The following is a 23,457-nucleotide window of genomic DNA, read 5'->3' as shown; positions in this document are numbered from 1 at the left end:
TATAAAATTGCAACAAATATGATTTTGGATAAATACTTAAATGAAAAATCTAAGCTTTGAAATTTGGAGGATGGAGTGTTATGGATGTTTTTTTAGTACAAAGATTAATCAGTTAAAATATGTCATTTTGATTGAAAAAAAAAGTTTTAACTCTTAGATAAATCTAGTTCGAAAAAACTTAGATTTATGAACATTTCATTGCGATACTTTTGAATTCCAGTCTATAAAGAGGAAACTTAAGAAAAAATCATCCACTGAAAACCATGCGTTTGCCGGGAGTCGAACCCGGGTCTATTGCTTGGAAGGCAATTATCCTAACCGTTGGACTACAAACGCTGATGCTTATAATTGGGCGCAAATTTATATTAACGTAAAACGGTTTTTTTTCACTTCACACAGTTCCTGTTTCAAATATTTTCAAATGTTGTATAAAATTATTTTACGTTTCGCGTTTCTTATCTTTGAGAAATATTTCTAAAATGGTTTCGATACAACACAATCTAGATTTCTTTTTTAAAAATTTGTTGTTTTATTTTCAATTTTTAAAAATATAAATATAAATAATATTTTATCTAATGCATAATAAATAATAAAGAGATTAAATATAACCTAATATGTTTGAATATTTTATTTTAAAAACTAATTTTTTAGGTGAAACTTTGATTTTTTTTTTAATTTGAAATTTGTGATAACAAGAAATAATAAACAATTATCAAATACATTTTTGTTATTTTTAATAAAAAAATAAAGAAAATCCATAAACAGTTACCAAATCTTTTTTTTTTCTTTTTTCTTTTGCAGAGGGGAGACAAGAAATCTAAAATTTCCTGAGACTATATAAAATAAAATGGATTCTACCTTGCATAAATACAACCATGAGAAAGCACATGTGATTGAACGGGCAGGTAAAACTTCAAATTTCATTAATAATTTGTATTTCTTCTAAATCTTTAGTTCTCATTAAATATAGCAAAGCAATGACTCATAAGATATATTTTTATTTATTACGACCGTGTTGGGCCAAAGCGAGTTTAGCTCAGGGTAATTGGCATATACCTCCAATCATGAGGTTGTTGGCTAGATGAGGGGAAATTCATGAGTATATAAGTAAAAACAACAATTTTTGTTTTGTTTAATATGACGTCTTTAAGGTGAAACCAAGAATAAAAACCTAAAGCGGACAATACAACGTTCTAGAGATATGAAGATATCCATTATGTGTAACAAAGTGAAAATTCTTTCTAAGAAAATGTCTTTTACATGACGTCAATACCAATTATTAATTGGAGCATAGCTTAACCGTTAAAATATTGATTACCAACCCTAAGATGGATGATTTGGTCCCTACCCTACACGTTGAACCTATCCCATTCCAATTTTCCTTTAATCAAATAATTTCATTCCACAGAAAAAGCCCAATTCCACTCTTTAATGATTGTTCCGTTGTACTTTTATGTGGGCCTTAAAGCTGGTCCAGCCCAAACTGTATCCACATTTCTTAGCCCATTAAATAGTCAATCTCTCACTCTCACTGAGGTGGATTAGTATATATATATTAAAATTTTCAAAATAAAGGGAACGAAGAGTACGGATGAAATACCCATGTCTAATCGTAGCTCTAGGTTCCATCTCAAATCTAATTGACAATAAGAAAAATAGTCCATGTCTATTATATTATAAACGTATGCAATGTCTCATTTCCGAGATTCTTAACAGTATGAAGTTAAATAATTACTTGCTTCCAAGAAAACTTTAATTCAAACGCACTAAAAATTATGTGAATTTCACCTTCGTATTCCTAAATTCGACAAATTCAAATTAACAAACCAAACACCTACCATCACAATTAAAAAAAGTTGATATATACACAAAATTCAATTCAATTAATATAAAAATCGTTCGAGTCTGTTAGGTTTGGATTCAATTTGTAATACCACAAAAAAAAAAAAAAAACAGTAATTTATGTTCATTAATGCTCTGTGAAGACACCGACAAATTTGAAGAGGCAAATGCAATCACGTTCTTAAAATTTTATTTTATTTTTTGAAAATGCGTGCATTGCATGATGTAGTTTTTACTTTTAAATTAAAATATCTGAAGAACGTAATGTCTTAGAAAATATTAATAGAGTATCTAGGCTGAGCATCTCTTTGCTTCACTTCTCTCTACTGGAAGAAAGGACCCATCATATTTTAATTAATTACAATTAAATTAAACGGTGCGATTATCAAAATCTTCTGGTTCTAACAACTAATTAAAATATATATGTGTACATATATTTTTGAAATAAATAATATTTGATTTGAATATTTTAAATTGGTACGTGGACGATATTATATTATTATGGGAGGGTGTCTAGCGTAGACCGATTTTTAATTTTTACGATAAAGAATAGTTCAAATTCGAATATTTGTAGGATTAATAGTCCATTCTTTAAAGTTTAAAGAAAGTTAGATCCAAAGGAGGGGGAAAAAAGTCAATAGGAAAAAAAGTAGGACAGCCTGGCCTGTTGCAACTGCTGAAAGAGTGGGGAAGAAACTGAATTTTTTTTTTTCATTTATATAAAAAGATATTATATATCAAATTGGCAGCTTTGTTTTTAATAATTTTTATATTAAGATATGGAGAGTTGATGGGAAACAATGCTACAGATTTGTAGCATAAATAGAGCCAATTTTTGTTGGCTTTCAGCGAAGAAGCTAGTTTACTAGTCTATGAATTTTGGATCTTTTCAATTCAATCAACTTTAATTTTATAAAATATATAATAAATTGAGATGATATTTTTTTTATTTTGAAAGTTGTTGGAAAATAATATGTGAAGACGTATGAGCGAATTTTTTGAACTCTAGTAAGGAATCAAGCAGCGTAGCGTACGGCATGACATATCCCCTTGAAATAGTTTGCATAATAATGGAGGGAGAAATTAGTATTTTTCTAATTTGTCTTCATGTAAATATAAATTATAAAATGAATTTATAATATAAATAATTTGGGCCGTCACTGGTATGATATGAAAGCCCGAATACTTTTGCTTCCCCAACCCCACGCAAACCCTTCACCATTCGTCTCTATTATTGTCTTTTAAGTCAAATTACCAATTTGGTCCCATGCTATTGTATAGCTTTACCTTCAATTTGATCTTCACATTTTTACAAGTTTCGTCTCTAAGTTTTAATATTGTTATTGTGGTTTGGTTAAAGTTTATGTGTTGTTGCTAAACTAATTTTTACCCACTAAAAAATTCACCTCCACACGACCAACATGATAGAGTTCCAACTCCACACGACCAACATGACCATCTCTGATAGGAATAACAATAGTTCGACACGTTCAACTACCGATCGGATATGCTGTCGGACAACCAAATCTATAAATAGGGAGCTCAACTCTACAGTCATGTATCTGATTCTATCTTGGTCTTAACATTTTGGTCGAACTCCTTAATTACTGACTTGAGTGTCAGAGTGTTTGTCTCCTCATGCACAAGATCTTCCATCTCGCTCTAGTCTATTAACTCGCTCATTTGGTCCATCTCAATTGGATGGCCCGAGACCATACTTTGCTATACAAAAAGTATGTTGATTCTGATCCTTGAACAATTACTACATATGCCTTCGTTCCTAAATTTTGGTTAGACCTGTCCACATAAACTTAAGTATAATGTATTCTGACATTAATGTTAGAACTAGAGTGAAAGCTAAAACCTATGCACTAAATTGGTAATTTAACATCATTTTCTAAAGTATTAATTTATTTTCTTATATATGCAAAAAGTCTCCTCCCAAGTCCCCAAATTCCCACTTTTCTCTGACCCTCCTCTGTCTTCCCCTGTTCTTCTCCGGCACCGCCACCGCCACCGCCGCCGAGCCTCCTTCGTTCTCCGGCAGCAATGGGGAAAGGCGGCGCTCTAAGCGAGAGCGTGGTGAAGAAAATCCTGCTCTCCTACGCGTACGTGGGGATATGGATCTTCCTCAGCTTCACAGTCATCGTCTACAACAAATTCATCCTCGACAAAAAGATGTACAATTGGCCATTCCCGATCTCCCTCACCATGATCCACATGGCCTTCTGCGCCTCCCTCGCCTTCCTCATCATCCGCGTCTTCAAGCTCGTGGAGCCCGTTTCCATGTCCCGCGACCTCTACATCTCCTCTGTTCTCCCCATCGGCGCCCTCTACGCCTTCTCCCTCTGGCTCTCCAATTCCGCCTACATCTTCCTCTCCGTCTCCTTCATCCAGATGCTCAAGGCCCTCATGCCCGTTGCTGTCTACTCCATCGGCGTCCTCTTCAAAAAAGAGCCCTTCAAATCCAACACTCTGTTCAACATGCTTTCCATTTCATTTGGGGTCGCCGTCGCCGCCTACGGGGAGGCCCAATTCAATGCCTGGGGAGTGTTTCTCCAATTGGGGGCCGTCGCTTTCGAGGCAACCAGACTTGTTATGATTCAGATTTTGCTTACCTCCAAAGGAATCTCTCTCAATCCCATTACTTCTCTGTATTACGTTGCCCCCTGTTGTTTTGCCTTTCTGTTGGTGCCGTGGGTGTTCGTGGAGTACCCGATTTTGAGGGAGTCGTCCGGTTTTCAATTCGATTTTGTGGTGTTTGGGACGAATTCGTTCTGCGCGTTTGCGCTCAATCTCGCGGTGTTTTTGCTCGTCGGGAAGACGTCGGCGCTGACCATGAATGTCGCCGGAGTTGTTAAGGATTGGTTGTTGATTGCGTTTTCGTGGTCGGTGATTAAGGATACGGTGACTCCGATCAATTTGTTTGGTTATGGGCTCGCGTTTTTGGGGGTCGCGTATTATAATCACTCGAAATTCCAGGCCTTGAAGGCTAAGGAGTCGCAGAAGAAACCGCCGCCGGCCGACGAGGAGGCCGGGAGGTTGTTGGAAGAGAAGAGCGGCGGCGATGGAACAGGAAAGAGGACCGAATCACAGGATTAAAGGAAATTAAGAAAAAAAAGAGATTCAATTTCAAAAAATAAGCACAGAGAAAAAGAAAAAAAAAAAGGAAAAAGGGCAGAATTTCAGTTGGCAATGGCTTGTATTATTGAATGTTGTTTTGTCCTTAGATTTATGTTTATTATGATGTGATATTTTCTTGTTAAAGAAAAGTATTGGAGAAAAACGAAAAATAAAATAAGATTCATCCGGAGTTCTGAAATGTGCTTGCATTGTTGTTGTTAGTGTTGTGAATTTTCTTTAAATTTTGGTATTTGTGAATTTGAAAAAGTTTGTTTGGTTAAAAATTTTTAGTGGGTAGAACTCAAATCAATCATTATTGAGATTCGAAAATATATGTTAATTATCAGTGAATTATGTTTATTTTAACAAATTATTATTGTATTGAAAAAAGAAAAAGAAGAAACTTCCCATTTAACCTGTGGATGATATCTTGGAAGAGATAGAAATTTTATCTTTGAAGTGTGGTGGAAAAAATCTCCAAAAAATTTACCGTAAGAAACACAGTTTTCGTAGGGAAAGGGCAAAAAAATAAAGAAAGAAACGTGTGTTAAAAAGAAGGAAAAATGACAAATTTTTAAATTTACAACAAATTTAGGGTCAATGTCAATGATAATTGTTTACTTGGTAAAATTTATTGTAAAACTAAAAGAAAAAGGGGAATTAATTGATGGAATAATAAATAGAGTTGAATAAAATGAAATTGATGATAAGAAACGTAATTGGCGTTGAGTAGAAGGGCAAAAGGGTGGGAAGGCAGCTGACAGACTTGACTTTCTTCTTAAACACGTTTAAAAGTCAGAGTTTGGCGTAGGTGGGACCCTGAAGAAACAAACACAACCAGTTTTGTTTTGTTTTGTTTTTAAGAATTAAAATTAAAATTTATGGGTGTTGAGGAATTTTTCCAGCCACGATTGACTGCTTCAGTCATCGAATTTACGGTCGCATTTGAAGATGAGGACGTTGGAAACTTTCTTATGGATTCTCTTCAACAATATGGTGTAATAGTTTTCTTTTATTTTTAATTTCATCGAATTGCATTATAAACTTGAATGAATATTTCGAGACAAGCGATATCGTTTCAATCTTGTGCAAACTTAATGAGTTTCAAGTAGAAAGATGAAAAAGTTGCGACACTTGTCTAAAACTAAGATTCAATTTGATGAAATGGAAAGTTGCCTTGACTAGTTGAGGATAAAATTTGATTTTTCTACCGATTCTAGAAAGGAAAAAAACCCAACATATTTCTTAAATTATATTTTAGTTTTTAAACTTTCACACTTATTCTATTTTAATCTATAAAACAAACCACTATATTTTAAGCCTTTAATTTCATTTTAGTTTTAGTCCTTGTTAGACTAAAATAGAAGAATTAAAGTTAGGATGATGGCTTTGGCTATGAACAAAAGTCTATAAAACTATAAAATGTATAGGTAAAGACATTGAGTGGAACTATTTTCAATGGGGTCTTTTTCGTTGTTAGGTCGCTAAAGGGCTTTTCAAATTATCAAGGAAGGAAAATGCGACTTCTACTGTGTGAGGTTGCCAAGACAAAGATTCCATAGACATGTTGAATTTTTGGATGAACACTTGTTTTAATTTTTTACTTCAACAATAATTCTATTTCATCAAAATACTCAATAAATCTACTTAAAAAAAAAAAAAAAATTATCAACAAAACATTCACATAGATCATATGCAAAATTTAAGAAGCACTTTTCTCCCCTAAATAACCTCAATATTTGTGTCATTCTGTCTTAGTACTTGACATGTAAGTTTCTTTATATAGACTTTGGTCGGGTCCATGTATTCTTACATCGGCCAGTCATATCCCATCGGACTTCAAAAAAATCAAATGGTAATTTTAATTTTTGTTACTAATTGGGCGAAAATATTTTGATAATTCCATGGTTAGTTACAAGCTTACCTACTTTATTTTTTGAGTGTGGGAACTCATTGGAATTGGATAGCGATTCAAAGAGAGATTGAAGGCAGCGCATTTACTTTTGGCGTGCCGACGGGAAACCCACCAAACGCACAACATTTGTTTTCAATTTTTGTGTATCCATCACTAATTTACTTAGAAAAAAAAAATTAGTATTTAAGTTTAGGTTAAATTACAATTTAACCTTTATAGACTAAAGTTTTTCAATTTACATCCTATGGATTTAAGAGTTTCAATTTGATTAAGCCTTATAAATATCTTTGAGTTGTCTTTTACCCACTAAAAAAATCAATATATTTATTTTATTTTTCAGTTGGGACAATTTGTGAAGTTTCACTAAATCATAAAGACTAAATTGAAACTTATAAAACTATAGAGGCCAAAATTGAAATTTTGCCCAAACTACACAAACCAAATTTGTAAATATGACCTAGATGGTAAATATGTGATTTGGATAGGGAGACATCTGTCCTTTCCTAGTGTTTAGTTTGGTTCATATGAAAAATGAGGTGAGACAATTAGGCCTTCAGTTGAATGGTATTTGACAAGGAAATTACCAAAATACTATGTTATATTTAATAGCATTTCATTTATAAATTTACAAAAATAATAGAATACGCAATATAATATAAACCCCAGATCTACCAATTCATATGATATCCTATTCTTTGTAAAAATTTAGAAGTGCTGCTGCTAACAGCACGTCATCTAGTAAAGATTCTGTTTTATTTAATTACCATAAACTTCACTACTTAGACAAAATCTCAAAAACAGTAAATGAACATATGGGTTCTGCTGTGACATCTATAAACATAGAAATTTGCATTTAATTTAGATTTATTTCAGTATATTATATTCGAAATGTCCCATATTAATTTATAAATATAAGCTTGGGCCTCCAGTTGATTATACTTATAGCCACCCTAAAATAATACAAAAAAGATTCCACTAATAAATATAAAAGGCCAAAAAAGTCTACATCCATCAATTACCTAAAAAAATTGTTTAATCATTCATGGTATGATTGGCTCGTTAAGTTAAAGTTAGTTTTAAAGATTTTCTATGAACAAAAAAGTGTCTAAAAGAAAAGGTCCACACATCCTTTAATCCAAACTTTATAGTAAAATCAATTACCCAAAACACGTTTGATAATCATATGGTATTACCTGGCTAAGCCCACCTTCATAATTTTCTATAATCTCAAAGTCTCTGCATTCTCTGCTGTGCTGTGTGTGTAGTTCCTTAACGATCGAATAAAACGCAGTAAAATTTGACATGCCTGCAATTTAGATTGAATTAAAAAGTTTCGTGACTTGGATGAATCCAGTTCTAGAATCGCATAAACTATGATGACTTGAAAGGTTTTTATAATGGAGTTGAAGATAAGTTGAACGTTACCATGTTGTTAGCTCCGTCGCTTCCAATTGGCTTCGAAATCAGGCTTTGATCTGCCAAAGAAGCTAACTTCTCATTGAACTTGCAGCATTGCCTAAGAAATGATAAGTTACAAGCAAAAGCAACTGATCTCACTTGAAGTTAAAGCTCTCAAGTATATGGGCCCAGATGGGGCTGAGCTTTGTGTCTCAAATGGAAGAGATGTATAACGTTACCAATTGCATCTTTGAAAAAATCTTCCAAGTTTTAACACGTAATATCTCAGCTGCAGAATGGATGCATGGCATTTGATGAACACGAACCACTATCAATTGCCTGTTGAGTACTCGGTTCGCAAATATCCATAGGTTTCTAGAAGCTTTTCTTTTCTAGATATTTTAAATTCACCAGAAATCTCCACACGAGCATATTCCAGCCTTGAAATGGTGAAACCGGTTGCGGTCCCTCATTATTATTTCCCGATCATAAATCTTAGAGATGAACTTGGAAGCGGAGTGGCAATCACTGCAAACTCGCAAATTCTTCACGATTCGAATAGGAGTTCCGGGTGGAGTGTTAAGAAGACCAAATGCAATAGCCAGCTTTTCACCATGTCTATTCAAAGTATCTTCTTTGTCTTCTTCATTAATATCAAGCAAAACCTCGGACGTCGAAGGACGATATCCAGATTTCTTCATCTCTCTCCCCATCTCATCCACCATCTCATAGATTTCTTTGAACTGTTTATGAGACTTATCACCGGCAACAAATTCATAGATTTCGTTATCTATCTCAATCATGGTGCTCCCTGGAACTTTTTTCATGCCTTTCACCTCCATCACCTCTCTAATTTTGGTCTTCTTCTCCCAGCTAAGCATTTTTGCATAAATGTTAGAAAGCAAGACATAGTTTGACTCATGCATAGGCTCATGTCTCATTAGCTGCTTGGTGATCTTTTCTCCAAGTTGGAATTCTCCATGACCACGGCAAGCACTGACAAGTGTTCGCAAAATTACCGCATTTGGCTCAATCGGCATACTATGGACGAACTCGAGAGCCTCCTTCACAAGTCCAGTCCTGCAAAACATGTCCACCATGCATCCATAATGTTCAATCTTAGGAACAAGTTTGTACTTCTTCGTCATTGAACTGAAATATTCTCTACCCCTTTCTACCATTCCCGAATGGCTACAAGCAGAAAGCAAGCCAATAAAGGCGACATCATCTGGAGCTACACCAGATCCTATCATCTCCTCAAACAAACAAATAGCATCCTGACCACGGCCGTGCATTGCCATACCAACAATCACAGAAGTCCAAGAAACGATTGTTTTCTCACTCATAGTTTTAAATAACTTCAAAGCTTTACTAATATCGCCACACTTTGCAAACATGTCAATAAGTGCATTGCTAACCTCTTCTGGTTTCTGAATCCCCTGTCTCTCTATATAAGCTTCAAGCCACTTCCCAAGTTCAAGGGCACCCAAATCAGTACAAGCAGAAAGAATGGAGACCATAGTTATCTCATCTGGGCAAACCTCCGCCAATTGCATCTCCCTAAACAAGGAAACTGCTTCTGTGGGGCGGCCCACGCGAGCATACCCACCAATCATTGCACTCCAAGTCACAGAGTCTGACTTGGGCATTTCATCGAACACCTTCCGGGCAAAATTTATCCCACCAGCGCAGCAAGAGTACATGTGAACCATAGTGTTCCGTACATGGACGTCGCGATCAAACCCAAACTTCACCACCGACCCATGAACTGATTGACCCAAATTCAAAACCTCAAGGCCAGCACAGGCCTTCAAGACAAATGGGTACGTGAACTTATTAGGCAAAATCCCATCGCGAAGCATGAGACCGTACAAAGCCAACGCTTTGGGCTTCGAGTGACCAGTTTGGGCGTAGGCTCTGATGAGGGTATTGAAAAGAAACGCATCGTAAAGCCGAGTATCGGCTCCGGCAGAGAACAAGAAAGAGGCAGCGTAATCGGTGGCGCTAATAACAGAGGAAATGGAGGCGAATTTGGTGAGAACGAGTGGGTTGTTGTGGAGGCCCAACTTGAGGATGTGGGCATGGATTTGGGCGAGCTTTGGTAGGGCGTTACAGGCCTGAAGCAGCGCTAAACAATCCTGCTCCGCCGCGCGCGGGTTGGCTCTGGAAAAAACTGGGGCATTGTTGATTGCAAGTAACAGCTTGGTTTTCGAAAATTGAGATTGCATTTAGCCAGAACCAACATTAATTCAATAGTTTCGAGTCTCTGTTTCGATGGGTTTTACAGAGTTTTCAGCCGTTTTCACTGAAGCAACGATCAAATGATTCTACCCGCCACCCCACCACTGCATTCTCCACATTCTTGAACTTTCAGAAGGCCATTTTTTGTTTTGCTTTTCTTTTTCCAAATTACGCCATTTTTTAATTTTATTTCCTCGTTCTTGTTTTCTCATAGCTTACAATACAAGACGAGAGAGGGGATTTCGGAATTCATGTTCTGTTAGACAGTTTAAGCTTTTTGATTTCTGGGTGGTTTAATGGTTTAACATATTCTAATGTTATTAAAGAAAGTCACCCGTTTCAAAAATTCTTTTGTTTTGTAATAAGCTCCCCGTATAAATTTAAAGGTTGGAGGTTTTTGGCTTGAGATTAAAGATTCAAAGTGTTAAATTGTCTCAAAATAAGATCGTCCGCAAATTAAAGATAACTGTGTTTGATTATATACATGTTTGAGATTAAGATTAAGATGTATGTGATTAATATGATTGAAAATAAATTATATATATGTTTATTTTGTGTGATTACTCCAAATATATGAATTTTATGTCACACTTGAAACATTGATTAATTACTAATCAAATTTAATTAAAAAAATATATAAATTAATTTATTTTAAAGTTATTAATTATTTTATATTCACATTTTGAATTTTAATCTTAGTTACAGTGACAATTTAACACCATGACTGATTTGAAATATTAATTTTTTTTAAGAGAGATAAGACAAAACATGTATGATTATTATTGAACTAAGTCCACGTACACAAAACATGTGTAGCATGTACTGCATAGTACGTCCAAAGAATGAGAGAAAATATTGGAACTACCGTTGAGCCCAAATTTCAAATCATGCAAAAGAATAGTAGTTTTTATTCCATACTTTGTACGTTGTATATTAATTTTTTTTATCCAAGAAAACACGTTACGTTTATAACATGAATACATATATAATGTTATATGGAACTAATATTATCAAATAAAAAAGTTTGTTCACATTCACACTTTTGTATACTATATTTTGTAACCATGTATAATGCACGTTTTTTATTTTACAAAATTTATTTTATTATATAATACAAATATTTTAATTGTATTCATGCAAAAGTAAATTATTTGCAAATAATATTTCAAAATTTATAGATTTCTTTTATACATTACAAACGTTTTATTATTCAATTTTTTCTACAATTATAAAATTTTATAAGTATGCAGTAATTATTAATTAATATGATATAATTTATAGTTTTGTTAAAAATTAAATTACTTGAGGCATTTCTAATTCGAAATAAAATGTCAAAATTTAAAATTTAAGCCTACATAAATGTTCAAAATGGTATCATTGACGTAATTTAACAAAAAAAGAAAATAATGAAAAATTTAAAATAATGAAAAAAGTTAATAATTAATTATAAATTATTATCGAGAATAATAGTGCCAAGGAAGCAGAAAATCGGTCTGCAAATTATATATATTTTAAATTTATCTCTCAATAATGCTTTTGTGATTGTTGAACAATAATGGTTGGTGTTGAACTACTTTAATTTAGAAACCAAAAAATAAAAGAATTTGGAGAGTAAGAGTAAATAAGGAAAAAAAAAAACATAGACCTCAACTTTTTACGAGAAATGACTCAAAACGAGTCTTTTTATATAGTTACTCGTAAGTAACACGTGCGATATAGATGAACTTCCACCATTTTATTTTAAAGTATAAAAAATGTATGCAGTCTTAAACTTTCAATAGTGTAAAAGTGATCTTTCAAGCTTTAAAGGAAAGAATTAGACCCTTAAACTTTACGTAGTAAAATTTAAATGGTATCTTTTTTTTTTGTTCTCTTAGAGAAATTAAATCGTACCCTTAAACATTCATAAATGAAAAAATTTTACACTCTAAACTTCTGATTGCAAAAGCTGAACCCTAAACTTCTTTCAATAATTTTCCTTATCCGAAACATCAGATTCTCGAAGGACAGCAGATTTTTGAAAGATTTTAGATGTAACATTTATTATTTTTTAAAAACTTCTTCCACATCCTCCGATCTTCCCTTATCCACACCAATAATTCTCTCTGTCAAATCACATTTTTCAGTTCTGCTTTCTCTAATAATTGTTGAGCCGAATTAGAGTTTCAAGTTTCATCCTCATTTTGTCTCAATAAAATCTCTATTTAGAGTGAGATTTATTTTTAGATCACGTAAATTAGGGCATCAAACTCAAAAAAATTAAAGATGAAACCTCCAAATTTTGTATTTTCATCATTAAATCTTTTCGAACTCATTCTGTGTCTTTATTGTCATTTTAAATAACGAGTTGTGTTTCCATAAATCTTTATTTTTCTCTTTTAATGAATAGATATATAATACACTTTTAGTTTGGTGTTAAACTTTCAATTTATATAGAAATGATTAACTTTTTGAACCGGACAAGAATGAAGTGGATGAATTAAAAAATTTAAGGTTTAAATTTCATTTTAGTTCAACTTTTAAATTTGACATTTAATGAGTAATGGTTTTTAGTATGTGCATTAACATGTCGATTTAGTTATGTATTGGAGCTAATTAAAAAGTACTTTATGACCAGCAAGGACCTATATTAGATAGTAAATAGAAGAACCAAATATTTACTGGGATTGATGGGGAGGGAGGTTAAGCCATAAGGATAAAAAGCGAGCAAACTAAAGAGGATGCTTTATTGAATACTTAAATTAACGACTATTTCACATAGCTTAAGACATAAAAGATAAAGCGATAGCAAACTGAGCATGGTGCATTTATTGAATACTTAAATTGACGACAATTTCACGTAGCTTAAATCACACATAATAAAGATTAGAAGGATGATAATAGAGATATTGGATTGAGTTTAGAGGTCAACGCATACTCCAGCAACTACGGCATGCAGGCAAGTGCAACGAGAAGCGCAACTCTTAAAGGCATTGCAATAAGCTCCACCACATCCATTGACAACTTGGCCCTTCATTTAATATTCAATTTTTATTTGAATAATATTAAAACCTCATTTAATATTCAATTTCTACCTCCATCGACATTAAATATCAATTCACATCGACATTAAATGAGGTTTTAATGTCGATGTGAATTGATATTTTAAAAAATCTAAATAAAAAATAATAATATATATAAAAATTAATGAATAGTTTCGCAATTTCTAGATAAATTAAAAATGATTAATATTAATACGTTGTTTGGATTAGTGACATTTTATCGGTATTTTTTTATATTCTGACCACCGTCCTCAGTTCGGATTGTAGGCTGCAACTCGCCTGCATGAAGCCGGAATCGCTAGTAATCGCCGGTTTTGTAATATTATAATAATGTTGATTTACTCTATGTGTCGATGTTTGGATCCATGGATACACGAAAAATGTCGAGATATCAAAAGAGGTTGGTTGAAAAACTTTTTGAATATTCCTAACATGTTTTTCACATGGAGGCATGGAGGTAGGGTACTATAAATGGAGGGTAGAGGGGTGCAATCAGGGAAGGAAAGCAAGAACAGGAAAAGAAGAAGAGAGAAGAAAGAGGATAGCCACGGAGGTGAAGAAAGTAGGTGTGGTGGTGGCGATCATGGCGATGATGTTTACTATAGTTTTAGCACAGTCCAATTTGGTCGCTGAGAACACATTGATTGAGCTGGTGTCTGATGATGCTCCAAAGTATTTGTATGTTGTTGGTAATGAAAATAGCATGGGAATGAGAAAAATGATGAAGGGCCAAGTTGTCAATGGATGTGGTGGAGCTTATTGCAATGCCTTTAAGAGTTGCGCTTCTCGTTGCACTTGCCTGCATGCCGTAGTTGCTGGAGTATGCGTTGACCTCTAAACTCAATCCAATATCTCTATTATCATCCTTCTAATCTTTATTATGTGTGATTTAAACTACGTGGAATTGTCGTCAATTTAAGTATTCAATAAAGCATCCTTTGTAGTGTGCTCTCTTTTTATCCTTATGGCTTAACCTCCCTCTGGATCCTTCTAATTAATACTTTGCTATCTAGTATATGTACTCGCCCGTCACCAAATATTTGTTTGACTTCAATGTATAACTAAATCGACATGTTAATACATACACTCAAAATAAACGCTTGTAAAAATACAACTCATCCATTAAAAACGAAAACAAAGACAAGGAGTACATTTAAAAGGATTTAATGAGGTAGATATACAAATTTTGGAGGTTGCATCTTTAATCCTTTTAAGTTTGATGCTAATTAACGTGATCTGAAAAATAAATATCACTCCAAATGCTAAGGTTGTTTCACGGTTAAATTTTAATGGCATAATTGAAATAGAGATTTAAAATATTAAGATAAAATGAAGATGAAACTTAAAAGTCTAATTTCTCAGGTTAGAACAATGGAAGACACCGTCCCGTACCATCGTCCGGTGCGGCTGAACAATTATTTAAGAAGGGATATATTGAAAAACTTGATTTGACCGAGAGAGTTATGGGCGTGGATAAGGGAAGATTGAAGGATCTCAAAGAAGTTTGAAACAAATAATAAATGTTACATCTAAAATCTTTGGAAAATGTGCTGTCCCCTCTCAGAATGAGATCTTAGGATCGGATAAGGAAAATTATAGAAAGAAGTTTAATTATATATACATACTAGTTTTATTATCTTTAGTTTATTTTATTTTATAATTAAATGAATGCCAAAAAAAATTAATTACCTTTTTAATTGTAGTATACGACTAATAATATCTTCAATCTCAGCCTTCAACTCATTCCTTAAATTGGAAATCTTCCATCAATACATTTATCTTAAATTGTATGTGCAATTTTCACACACATTTCTACACCACTCAAAATATTTTAATAATTGAACCGACTAATTTGGTTAAACTTTGACCTCCGTAGATCACAATCGAAGTGAACTTACAGAGGATGTATCGATAATAATCTTTTCCATAAAGGTGGTGGTTACAATATGAGACATATTTGTCAAGCTCATTACTGAATTAATAACTTAAAAATTTTAAATTTACCAATTAAAATGTTGTAGTTTAATAAAACATGTTATTTTCTTATAAAATTAAACTTATTGACACATCCAAAGCGTGCACAAGTATTTTGAATAAGAAAAAAACTAATTACAAAAGAATAAGAAGAAAAGAACGATTAGCAGCAAAAGAAGAAAATCAAGAGTGTCTGTACATAACTTTCTTAAAATAAGTTTAGCTCTCACTTGATGATTGCTGGACAAATAACACTATAGCATGAAAGTGAGAGAAATAGCCTTGTCCATCGAGTATAAAGTTGAAGTGAATCTATCTTATTAGTAAAGATCGACACCTAGATACAGATTTAAGTCACTTACTCTCTTACCTACTACTGCTAAAAAGTTGATAATTAAAGAGATAAATGCATAAAAGAAGAGCGAGAAAATATATAGTTTTTTTTAAAGTATAGCTCTAGATTTTTTAATAGTGATAAGTAAGAAGGTACATATAATTAGCCCATAAATTAATATATGGTTTTTTCAGACATTTTATATCGCTTGTCAACTGACATCGTATGACATATTTATTGTTGGTTCTGAACTAACATTAAAGAGATCCACTTTTTCAAAATTGATATTATGGTCTAAACTGTATTTATAAACTACCAACTGACGTCGAATGAGACAATTGTTACAGTATTATATTTTTAATTTCCCTACATACTCTTCTCAACATAATATATAAATCAAGGTGCTATACTACCCAACTACAACATTTCTTTAGTTCAATATTGGGGTGGGAAGTACAATATGTTACTTATGTCAATTGTTGATTAATTTCACCCAAGATCTCAAGAGATAATATAAAATGTCTCCAAGCCATTGGTAAATAATACTGCTTTATAACAGTATCTAACCTACTTATATAATAATGTTGGATATGCAAATGGATCATGGTTGCCCATAGTTAATCCCATATTAAAAGGTTAGCTGAAATTAGACTTGTAAACCTTATTATATACAAATAAAATGACGTTTGCTTTCTGCTGATATGATTACGATTTTCATATGGCATGTGCCCATATTCATGTATTAAGCTAATCTTTTTGCTTCACCAACCAACTTAATGCAGTAATTAAAGGCCGTCACCCTCAAATTGATAAGTATTGATCCTTGCCACAAATTAAATTAAAGTTTAAGTGGGGTGGTCAACTTGGGTGCTCATTTAAATTACTATGCATTATTATATATATATATTCGAGTTTTTTGAAAAGAAGTTTCAAGTGCCTTAGTGGCTAAATATAGGTTTCTAATAATACATTCGTCATTTCTAGGTGGTTAAACTTTAATTAGTGGAAAAAAAAAAGTGTCCACCGAGGAAAACTAGACACATACTTGAGTTATTCGACCTTGAATATATTTTATCTATAAGCAATAACTTAATTTTTAGAAATGGAAGCATAATTTTACGTCGTTGATAAAATTTAGAAACTTGTTTATGGATATATAAATATAAAGTTATTGGCATGAGACACTTGAATATGCGATCAAAATTAAGCTAATCCATGAATCAAACGCCAGAATTAAAAAATCTTATTCTTTTGCAGTCAATTTGGGAAAGCCGTCATCACAAAAAAGTGTCCAAGTTGAATTGTTGTTAGATCTTTAAATTCGTTTTCGATGATATTGTATAGGAGATTATTATTATTATTATTTGTAAAAGTAACATTATTTAAGAGAAATTGATATTTCTTATCTAAAAAGTTTTTTAGTTTGCGCACCGAAAAATTATTTTCCTTACTCAAAAATACTTTTTCTAATAGGATAGCTAACGTGAAAGGATCTAAACTGTCCTGAAAAGATTTGAATTATAAAACTCCAACTCACGAAGAACCATGGACAAGTTCAAAGTACATGGCTTAAATAATATTTAATATTTTTTCTCTTTTTACTTCCTTAGAAAAAAAATAGAGAAAAAAAAAAAAGAACTAGATGGGGTAGAAGACCCGCTGGTCAACCATGGACACTACACTCTAGTGGTACAATTTACACAAGTGCAAATATTCGTGTTTTTTCCAAGTCAAATTTGATTCGTCTTTCACGACGGCTAAAGCCATTTTTTTTAGGGGATAATTAGCTTTTTATTCGATTAGATGACTTTTTCATAAAATTCGTATGTATACACCTAAATTAACTGAACTATGATTGAGTTGATTTTAAATCTATGTATTTAATGTAGCTAAGTTAAGATTGGCTGAAGCTTAGTCCCGTGGGTGAGTGTGATATTAATTGACAAAATAATAAGATTTTTCTTTTTTTTTTTTTAATTTCAAGACTAAATTAAATATTTTGAAAGTTTATGATTTAAAATACCTATTTTCCTAGTCAGAGATTAAAAATCCAAAATAAAATTTAAACTATATATATATATTTGTATATAATTAGTTATGATAATTCCTCAATTTTGTCACTTTAAGGTTGACCAGGGGTTAAATAAAATGTTCTGAATAATTATTTGGATCTTCAAATTCTTTCTGTTTGCGTCAAAAGGATAAGCCACCTTCCACTTGGTTCAGTTCAAATTTGACTCGTAATCATATAACTCACATCATGGTCCATATTATTTGTCATTGTCAGAATTAAATAGAGATAATCACTAATAGACTTCAAACCCATTATTTAATTCTAACATGATTTAAGTTAATCTAATGTGAAAAGGAATGAATCGCATTCGAAAAGAAAAAGATGAGTTTTTAGGAAGTTTATATTAGGCTTCAGAATGAGAGAACACCCAACCATATTTAACTACCCACCGGTCGCACTATTTTGGGACGTTTTTTATTAATAATGTTAATAATAAAAGTTATTTTAAAAATATTGTATTTTAATTAAAATTGTTTAAAATATGGTATGTTTTGAAACTGTTTTTAAAAATATAGTGGTTTTAAAAAAGTGAAGACCATCCTACATGTTCAAGAGACGACCACATTATTTTTTGTTTAGGATTTTAAATATTTTTAAAAATTCACTTTAATCTCTAATTATTATTTATTTATTTATTAACTAAAAATTCACTTTAATCTCTAGTTATTATTAACTATATTAATTAAAAAATCCCCTCAAATATATTATTAACTATATTTTTAAAATAAGTTTTATTATTAACTATATTAGGCTGTGTAAACAAAAATTATGATTTTATGATTTTCTTATATAATCATGAAGTTATCCATGTTAGTTCAAAATTATAAATAAATATTATAAATAAGAGAACAATGTTTGTAGTCCGTCAATTTACAGTCTATCGATCTAATCCGTTACACAATGGGGACGTCGCCGGTTACGATGTGGCTGACGACGAACTAGTGGTGCCGCTGGTGTCTCTTGACTCTCTGTAGGGTCTCGATCTTCCGTAGGGTTGAAGTATTGTCCATGCTCTCCACGTCCATGGCCCCCTCCATAGCCATACTGCGGCGGCAAAGATGGTGTGTGATACTGACTAGAACTAGGAGTCGGTATCATGACCATAGGCGTGGACGGACCAGCATCATCCTGTGTCTGTGTAAATGGTGGAATGTCTTCAACCCTATGATAGATAACTTCAGGTACGGGATCGTCAAGTCCTACTGGAGCATCTTGATCTACTTGACGTTGTCCTCTACGCCTAGGGCCACGAGCAGGAGTAGGTACTTTGTACATTTGATGAAGACTCTGAAGATGCCTCCCGCCAACGTTGCACAACCTATTAATTTCGTCTGATGACGAGAGAATACTGATTTGCTCGAAACACGCAGCCTACACGAAAAAAAATTAATGAATATGTATTTATTAATTTGAATAATCGTTATAACGAAATAAAAGATTGTACCGTAGCACCAAATGCTGCTCCTTCTCGAGTTATATATCGTCTGGTGATTAACGTATATCAGCTCATGTATCCTGGATCGCAAGTACCGTCGTCGTCGACTGGAGGATTGATAACAAGAAATTGGCTACGTATGTTCCACCTCGCCACAAAATGTGCAATATGATCCTGCAAGGTGCTATCCCGAATGTCGATGTCATGTATCCTCTTATCCCAGCATGGCACCTCTAGAATTGTTTGTTTCATACCAAATTGTCTTGTAACTCTATCATGATGATGCCACTCCACAATATGAAAGCATATGAGTGGACTCACAGTGCACCAGATGTTATGTCCATTGACACAGAAGTCGGGTAGGTTGGCAAATTCGTTATCATATGGCCTACAGATCATCTGAAATTGTAATAAAAAAATCGTGTAATTAATTATAAATCAATATATATTTTCCACCTCCTTGTTATACTTTCGAATTTGGAATTGAGCACCGACACGATATACCGAATCTTTCAACTCTTTACAATTGTATTTTTTGTTGAAGTTGCTAGAAACATGTCGTAGACAGAATCTGTGATGCGATTTAGGTCCGGTCCAACCATTGTCTGGATTATTAACCGCAGAGATAATACCACCATGTCGATCTGAAATTAAACATATCTCTTCATGCGTAACAACTTTTCTTAGGTTTTTTAAAAACCATCCCCAGGTCTGACGACTCTCTTCGTCTACAATGACAAACGCAAGAGGTAACAAATTTTCATTTGAATCGACTGATGTTGCAATCAATAGCTTCCCCTTATACTTTCCGTAAAGGTGAGTACCACTATTTGAAGCACGGGGCGAAACTCCTGAAAGGCTGCAATGCAAGGACCGAATGACCAAAAGACAGAATGAAGAATGCCATGACCCGGTTGTCCATAGTTTCTAATTTCCATTCAACGATTGTTCCTGGATTAGTGTGTTTCAGCATGTACATCCACTTTGGCAAAAGTTGATATGACTCATCCCAGTTACCAAAAATACGAGCCAAAGCTTTTGTTTTTCCTTCCCAGACCCTCCCATAAGTTAGTACTTTTCTTAAGAATCGCACGAAGTCGCCAATTGCATCCATCTTGCCACTTCTTACATCTAACTGTCCATATAGATGGTGTCGACTCTACAACTTCGTAAGGATGGTGACTCTTTACAGCAAAATGTTTGACGATATGTTGCATAGTTCTTTTATCATTACACATGAACCCCTTGTACAACATATCAGTTTCAACTGTCACTGGTCGCAACATGGACTCGTGTTCTGCAATACTGTTAACACTGTCCATGTCAAATGTTTGAGAAAGGATCTCATGTTCACCCTCGAGTTCCAATTCATCAAACTCATCATCTGTCGCTGTCCTGAGTTCTATAATCCTATTATCAGCAGTTAGTCTATATCTTCATCTAAATTAGTCGTTGGAGGTACAACTGACTCAAGTTCGGGATCAAGACATTGACTATGGTCAAGACATTGGCTGGGTCCCTCGAGATCCAATGATTCAAGAGGGATATCATGTTCACCGTCGAGGTCAAATGGGACATTCGTCATATTTCTAACCTTCACATATAATTCCACTAATTGTAGACATGGCAAAGCAATAGAGAACATTAAATCCAATGCATTCTGGTTCTCTAATGGAATAGGAATGTATTTAATGGAACCCGATGGTGTTTGATTAAGGTGTCTATAAACAAGTTCTTATTTACTTCTCCCCATATCTAACCTTAGTGACACTCCAACTATTTGAACAAAATGTTCAAACTCAATACCACTGTAGACAGTAAAACCTCTACTTGATGGTCCATCGTAATCAATTTCATTTACACCATCAACAGTACCACCATTCATATACAGTACAATCGTCAAACATTTAGCTGCCATTTCAATCCTAAATTTAAAAAGGATATATTTAATTAAGGTCCTAATTAAATTTAACTACACCAATCAAATAAATAACCTAAATTTATTAAACATTACGCACATGTACTAAATAAAAAAGCAAATCAATAAAATAAATTAATTACATAAATATATATTATTTAAAGAAATAAATAATATATTCATTAACAATTAAAAATAATTAAATAAATTCACCAACAATTAAAAATAAATATATGATTTTATAATTGCCTAAATTCATCCAATAAAGAAATGAATTAAAAATATATGTACGTATTAAACAAATAAGTTAGATACATTCACCAATTAAATATATCACAAAATACAAATAAATGAATAAAATTGAATAATAATAATAAAAGAAAACAAAGAAAAAGTACCTTTATCCTTTATAATTCCAAAAAGAAAGGAATAGAGTGGTCCCAAATCTAACAAAAAAAAGGACAAATAAAATTAGATTACAAAACAACAAACAAACAAAACAAACAAAAAAAACGAGAAAAAAAGGAAGAGGCAGCCGCTCACCGGAGGAGGCGGCGGCAACGGAAGAGCGGAGGAGGCGGCACGCTGGCGACGGAGCAGACGGGAGTCGGCGGTGGAGCAGCGAGGCGGCGGCGGCGGCGGGGGCATAAAATAATGGTGGTGGGGTTTGGTGGTGGGGTAGGCTTTTTATAAAAAGGGTTTGGGGTGGGTTTTGTAGATGGTCGTCTCTCCATCTACCACGTGGCCTGTTTTTAGACGTGGTCGAGAGACGACCAGTGGTTGTCTCTTGAAGAGACGACCATTCCTTTGGTTTTTTAAAACAACCATATTTTTAAAAAAAGTTTCATAAACTACCCTATTTCGAATATTTTTAATTAAATAACAATATTTTTAAAATAAGTTTAATATATAATAATATTAAAAAAATTCCCACTATTTTGTGCTGATCAAATATTAAAATTTAATAGTCTTTTAGTTTTTTTTTAAATAGAAAAAAAATGCATTTTTCTAGTTTAAAAATATAGATGTTAAGTATTCATATAAAAAAAAATCCAATGTAAACTATTGACTGAGTTACAATTGTCAAATATTTGGTATAGAAGAGATACTTCACGTTGAAATAATATTATCTGTTTGAGGTGAAAATCATCTCGCCACGTGGGAGACGCAAGTAAATCCACCGGCACAAATCTGGGAACTCAGGCCATCTCGGATGGTTTCGAGGTGACATACCTGGCAATTAACCCATTTTGAGAAACACTCGTGGAAGCAACCAACGTGCAGATCCGACTCATGCGATCCAAAGCATGTCGAACCTACTACTCGACCTCTATAATCGTCTATCGGAAGGTCTATCTAATCCCTAACTTATAAATAGAGAACACCACTTCAACATACCAGTATCGAATTCTATCTCAAATCTCATAAATATTTAATACTATTCAACTCACTTGAGCGTCAGTGTTTGCTAGGTAATTTCTTGATAGATCAAGACATCCGTCCTACATGTCCAACCTTCATCAGGTTAGACCAGACCTCGTTACGTTTTACACATAAAATTATCAAACGTAACTAATTGCTTTATAACATTGAGATGAGATATATATAATATCATAACATGCGTATATATTGGCCTCATAATCATTATTCCCATTAGCTTTTAGGGTTGTAGAGAACGCACCATATATTGAGATAAGTCATAAGTATTCGTTAGTTATCTTTTTGCCCCACTAATCAACTTAATTAATTAGAACCGTTAATTATACCAACTCCCAAAACTTTGTTAAATAGCATTATTCAGTGGGATTAGGCTGCAGCATGTTTTGAGATTCTTAATTATCTGTTGGCATCTCCTTTCCGACCAACTAATATCAAAAAATTTTGAAGCCACCATTGCCATCAATAATTTATAAAGAAGGAACTGTGGAATTTGAACAAAAACTTGAGTAAGACAATATAGAGCTAAATTAATTTTTTAATATAACATGTGGAGCGACATTTTGAATTGGATATAAATATCTTAACCAGTCAACGGAGAACAGAATTAGTTGTCAGTGTATAGTAATAATTAAAACAAAAGAGAAAGGTGATGCTATATATATCGTAACCATATTTAATGGTTTACAATATTACACAACAAATTATATGCCTTGAAATTGAAA

At 33.2% G+C, this 23,457-nt stretch overlaps 1 protein-coding gene, 1 non-coding gene and 1 pseudogene across 5 annotated transcripts; 1 reads left to right on the top strand and 2 right to left on the bottom strand.

The window, feature by feature from the left end:
* Positions 1 to 264: 264 nt before the first annotated feature.
* On the bottom strand, positions 265 to 336 carry TRNAG-UCC (transfer RNA glycine (anticodon UCC)). The gene has a single exon. It is a non-coding gene; the product is annotated as a tRNA-Gly (tRNA).
* Positions 337 to 3,780: 3,444 nt separating this feature from the next.
* On the top strand, positions 3,781 to 5,164 carry LOC111005002 (putative sugar phosphate/phosphate translocator At5g25400). Its single transcript, XM_022276340.2, has one exon. The coding sequence runs from the start codon at positions 3,892 to 3,894 to the stop codon at positions 4,942 to 4,944; it is 1,053 nt and encodes a 350-aa protein (XP_022132032.1). The 5' UTR covers positions 3,781 to 3,891; the 3' UTR covers positions 4,945 to 5,164.
* Positions 5,165 to 7,986: 2,822 nt separating this feature from the next.
* LOC111004636 (pentatricopeptide repeat-containing protein At4g21065 pseudogene) lies at positions 7,987 to 10,862 on the bottom strand (annotated as a pseudogene). Of its 3 annotated transcripts, none has more exons than XR_015792642.1 (3): positions 8,438 to 10,862; positions 8,306 to 8,355; positions 7,987 to 8,186 (listed from the first exon to the last, which is right to left on the bottom strand). The product of XR_015792642.1 is annotated as a pentatricopeptide repeat-containing protein At4g21065 pseudogene, transcript variant X2 (transcript). The 3 variants fall into 3 exon arrangements; XR_015792643.1 differs by having other exon boundaries at positions 8,306 to 8,396; positions 8,518 to 10,862; XR_015792641.1 differs by having other exon boundaries at positions 8,306 to 10,862.
* Between the last annotated feature and the right edge of the window lie 12,595 nt (positions 10,863 to 23,457).

This window comes from Momordica charantia, assembly GCF_013281855.1.
Source record: "Momordica charantia cultivar OHB3-1 chromosome 8 unlocalized genomic scaffold, Mcharantia_2.0 BLBB01000008.1, whole genome shotgun sequence".
Taxonomy (NCBI): Eukaryota; Viridiplantae; Streptophyta; class Magnoliopsida; order Cucurbitales; family Cucurbitaceae; genus Momordica; species Momordica charantia.
The sequence above is the reverse complement of the archived record's forward strand: the minus strand, read 5'-3'. Positions and strand labels throughout refer to the sequence as shown.

Excerpts from the sequence above, each read along its gene's own strand:
- LOC111005002 (XM_022276340.2), top strand. The coding sequence starts at position 3,892 with ATGGGGAAAGGCGGCGCTCTAAGCGAGAGCGTGGTGAAGAAAATCCTG.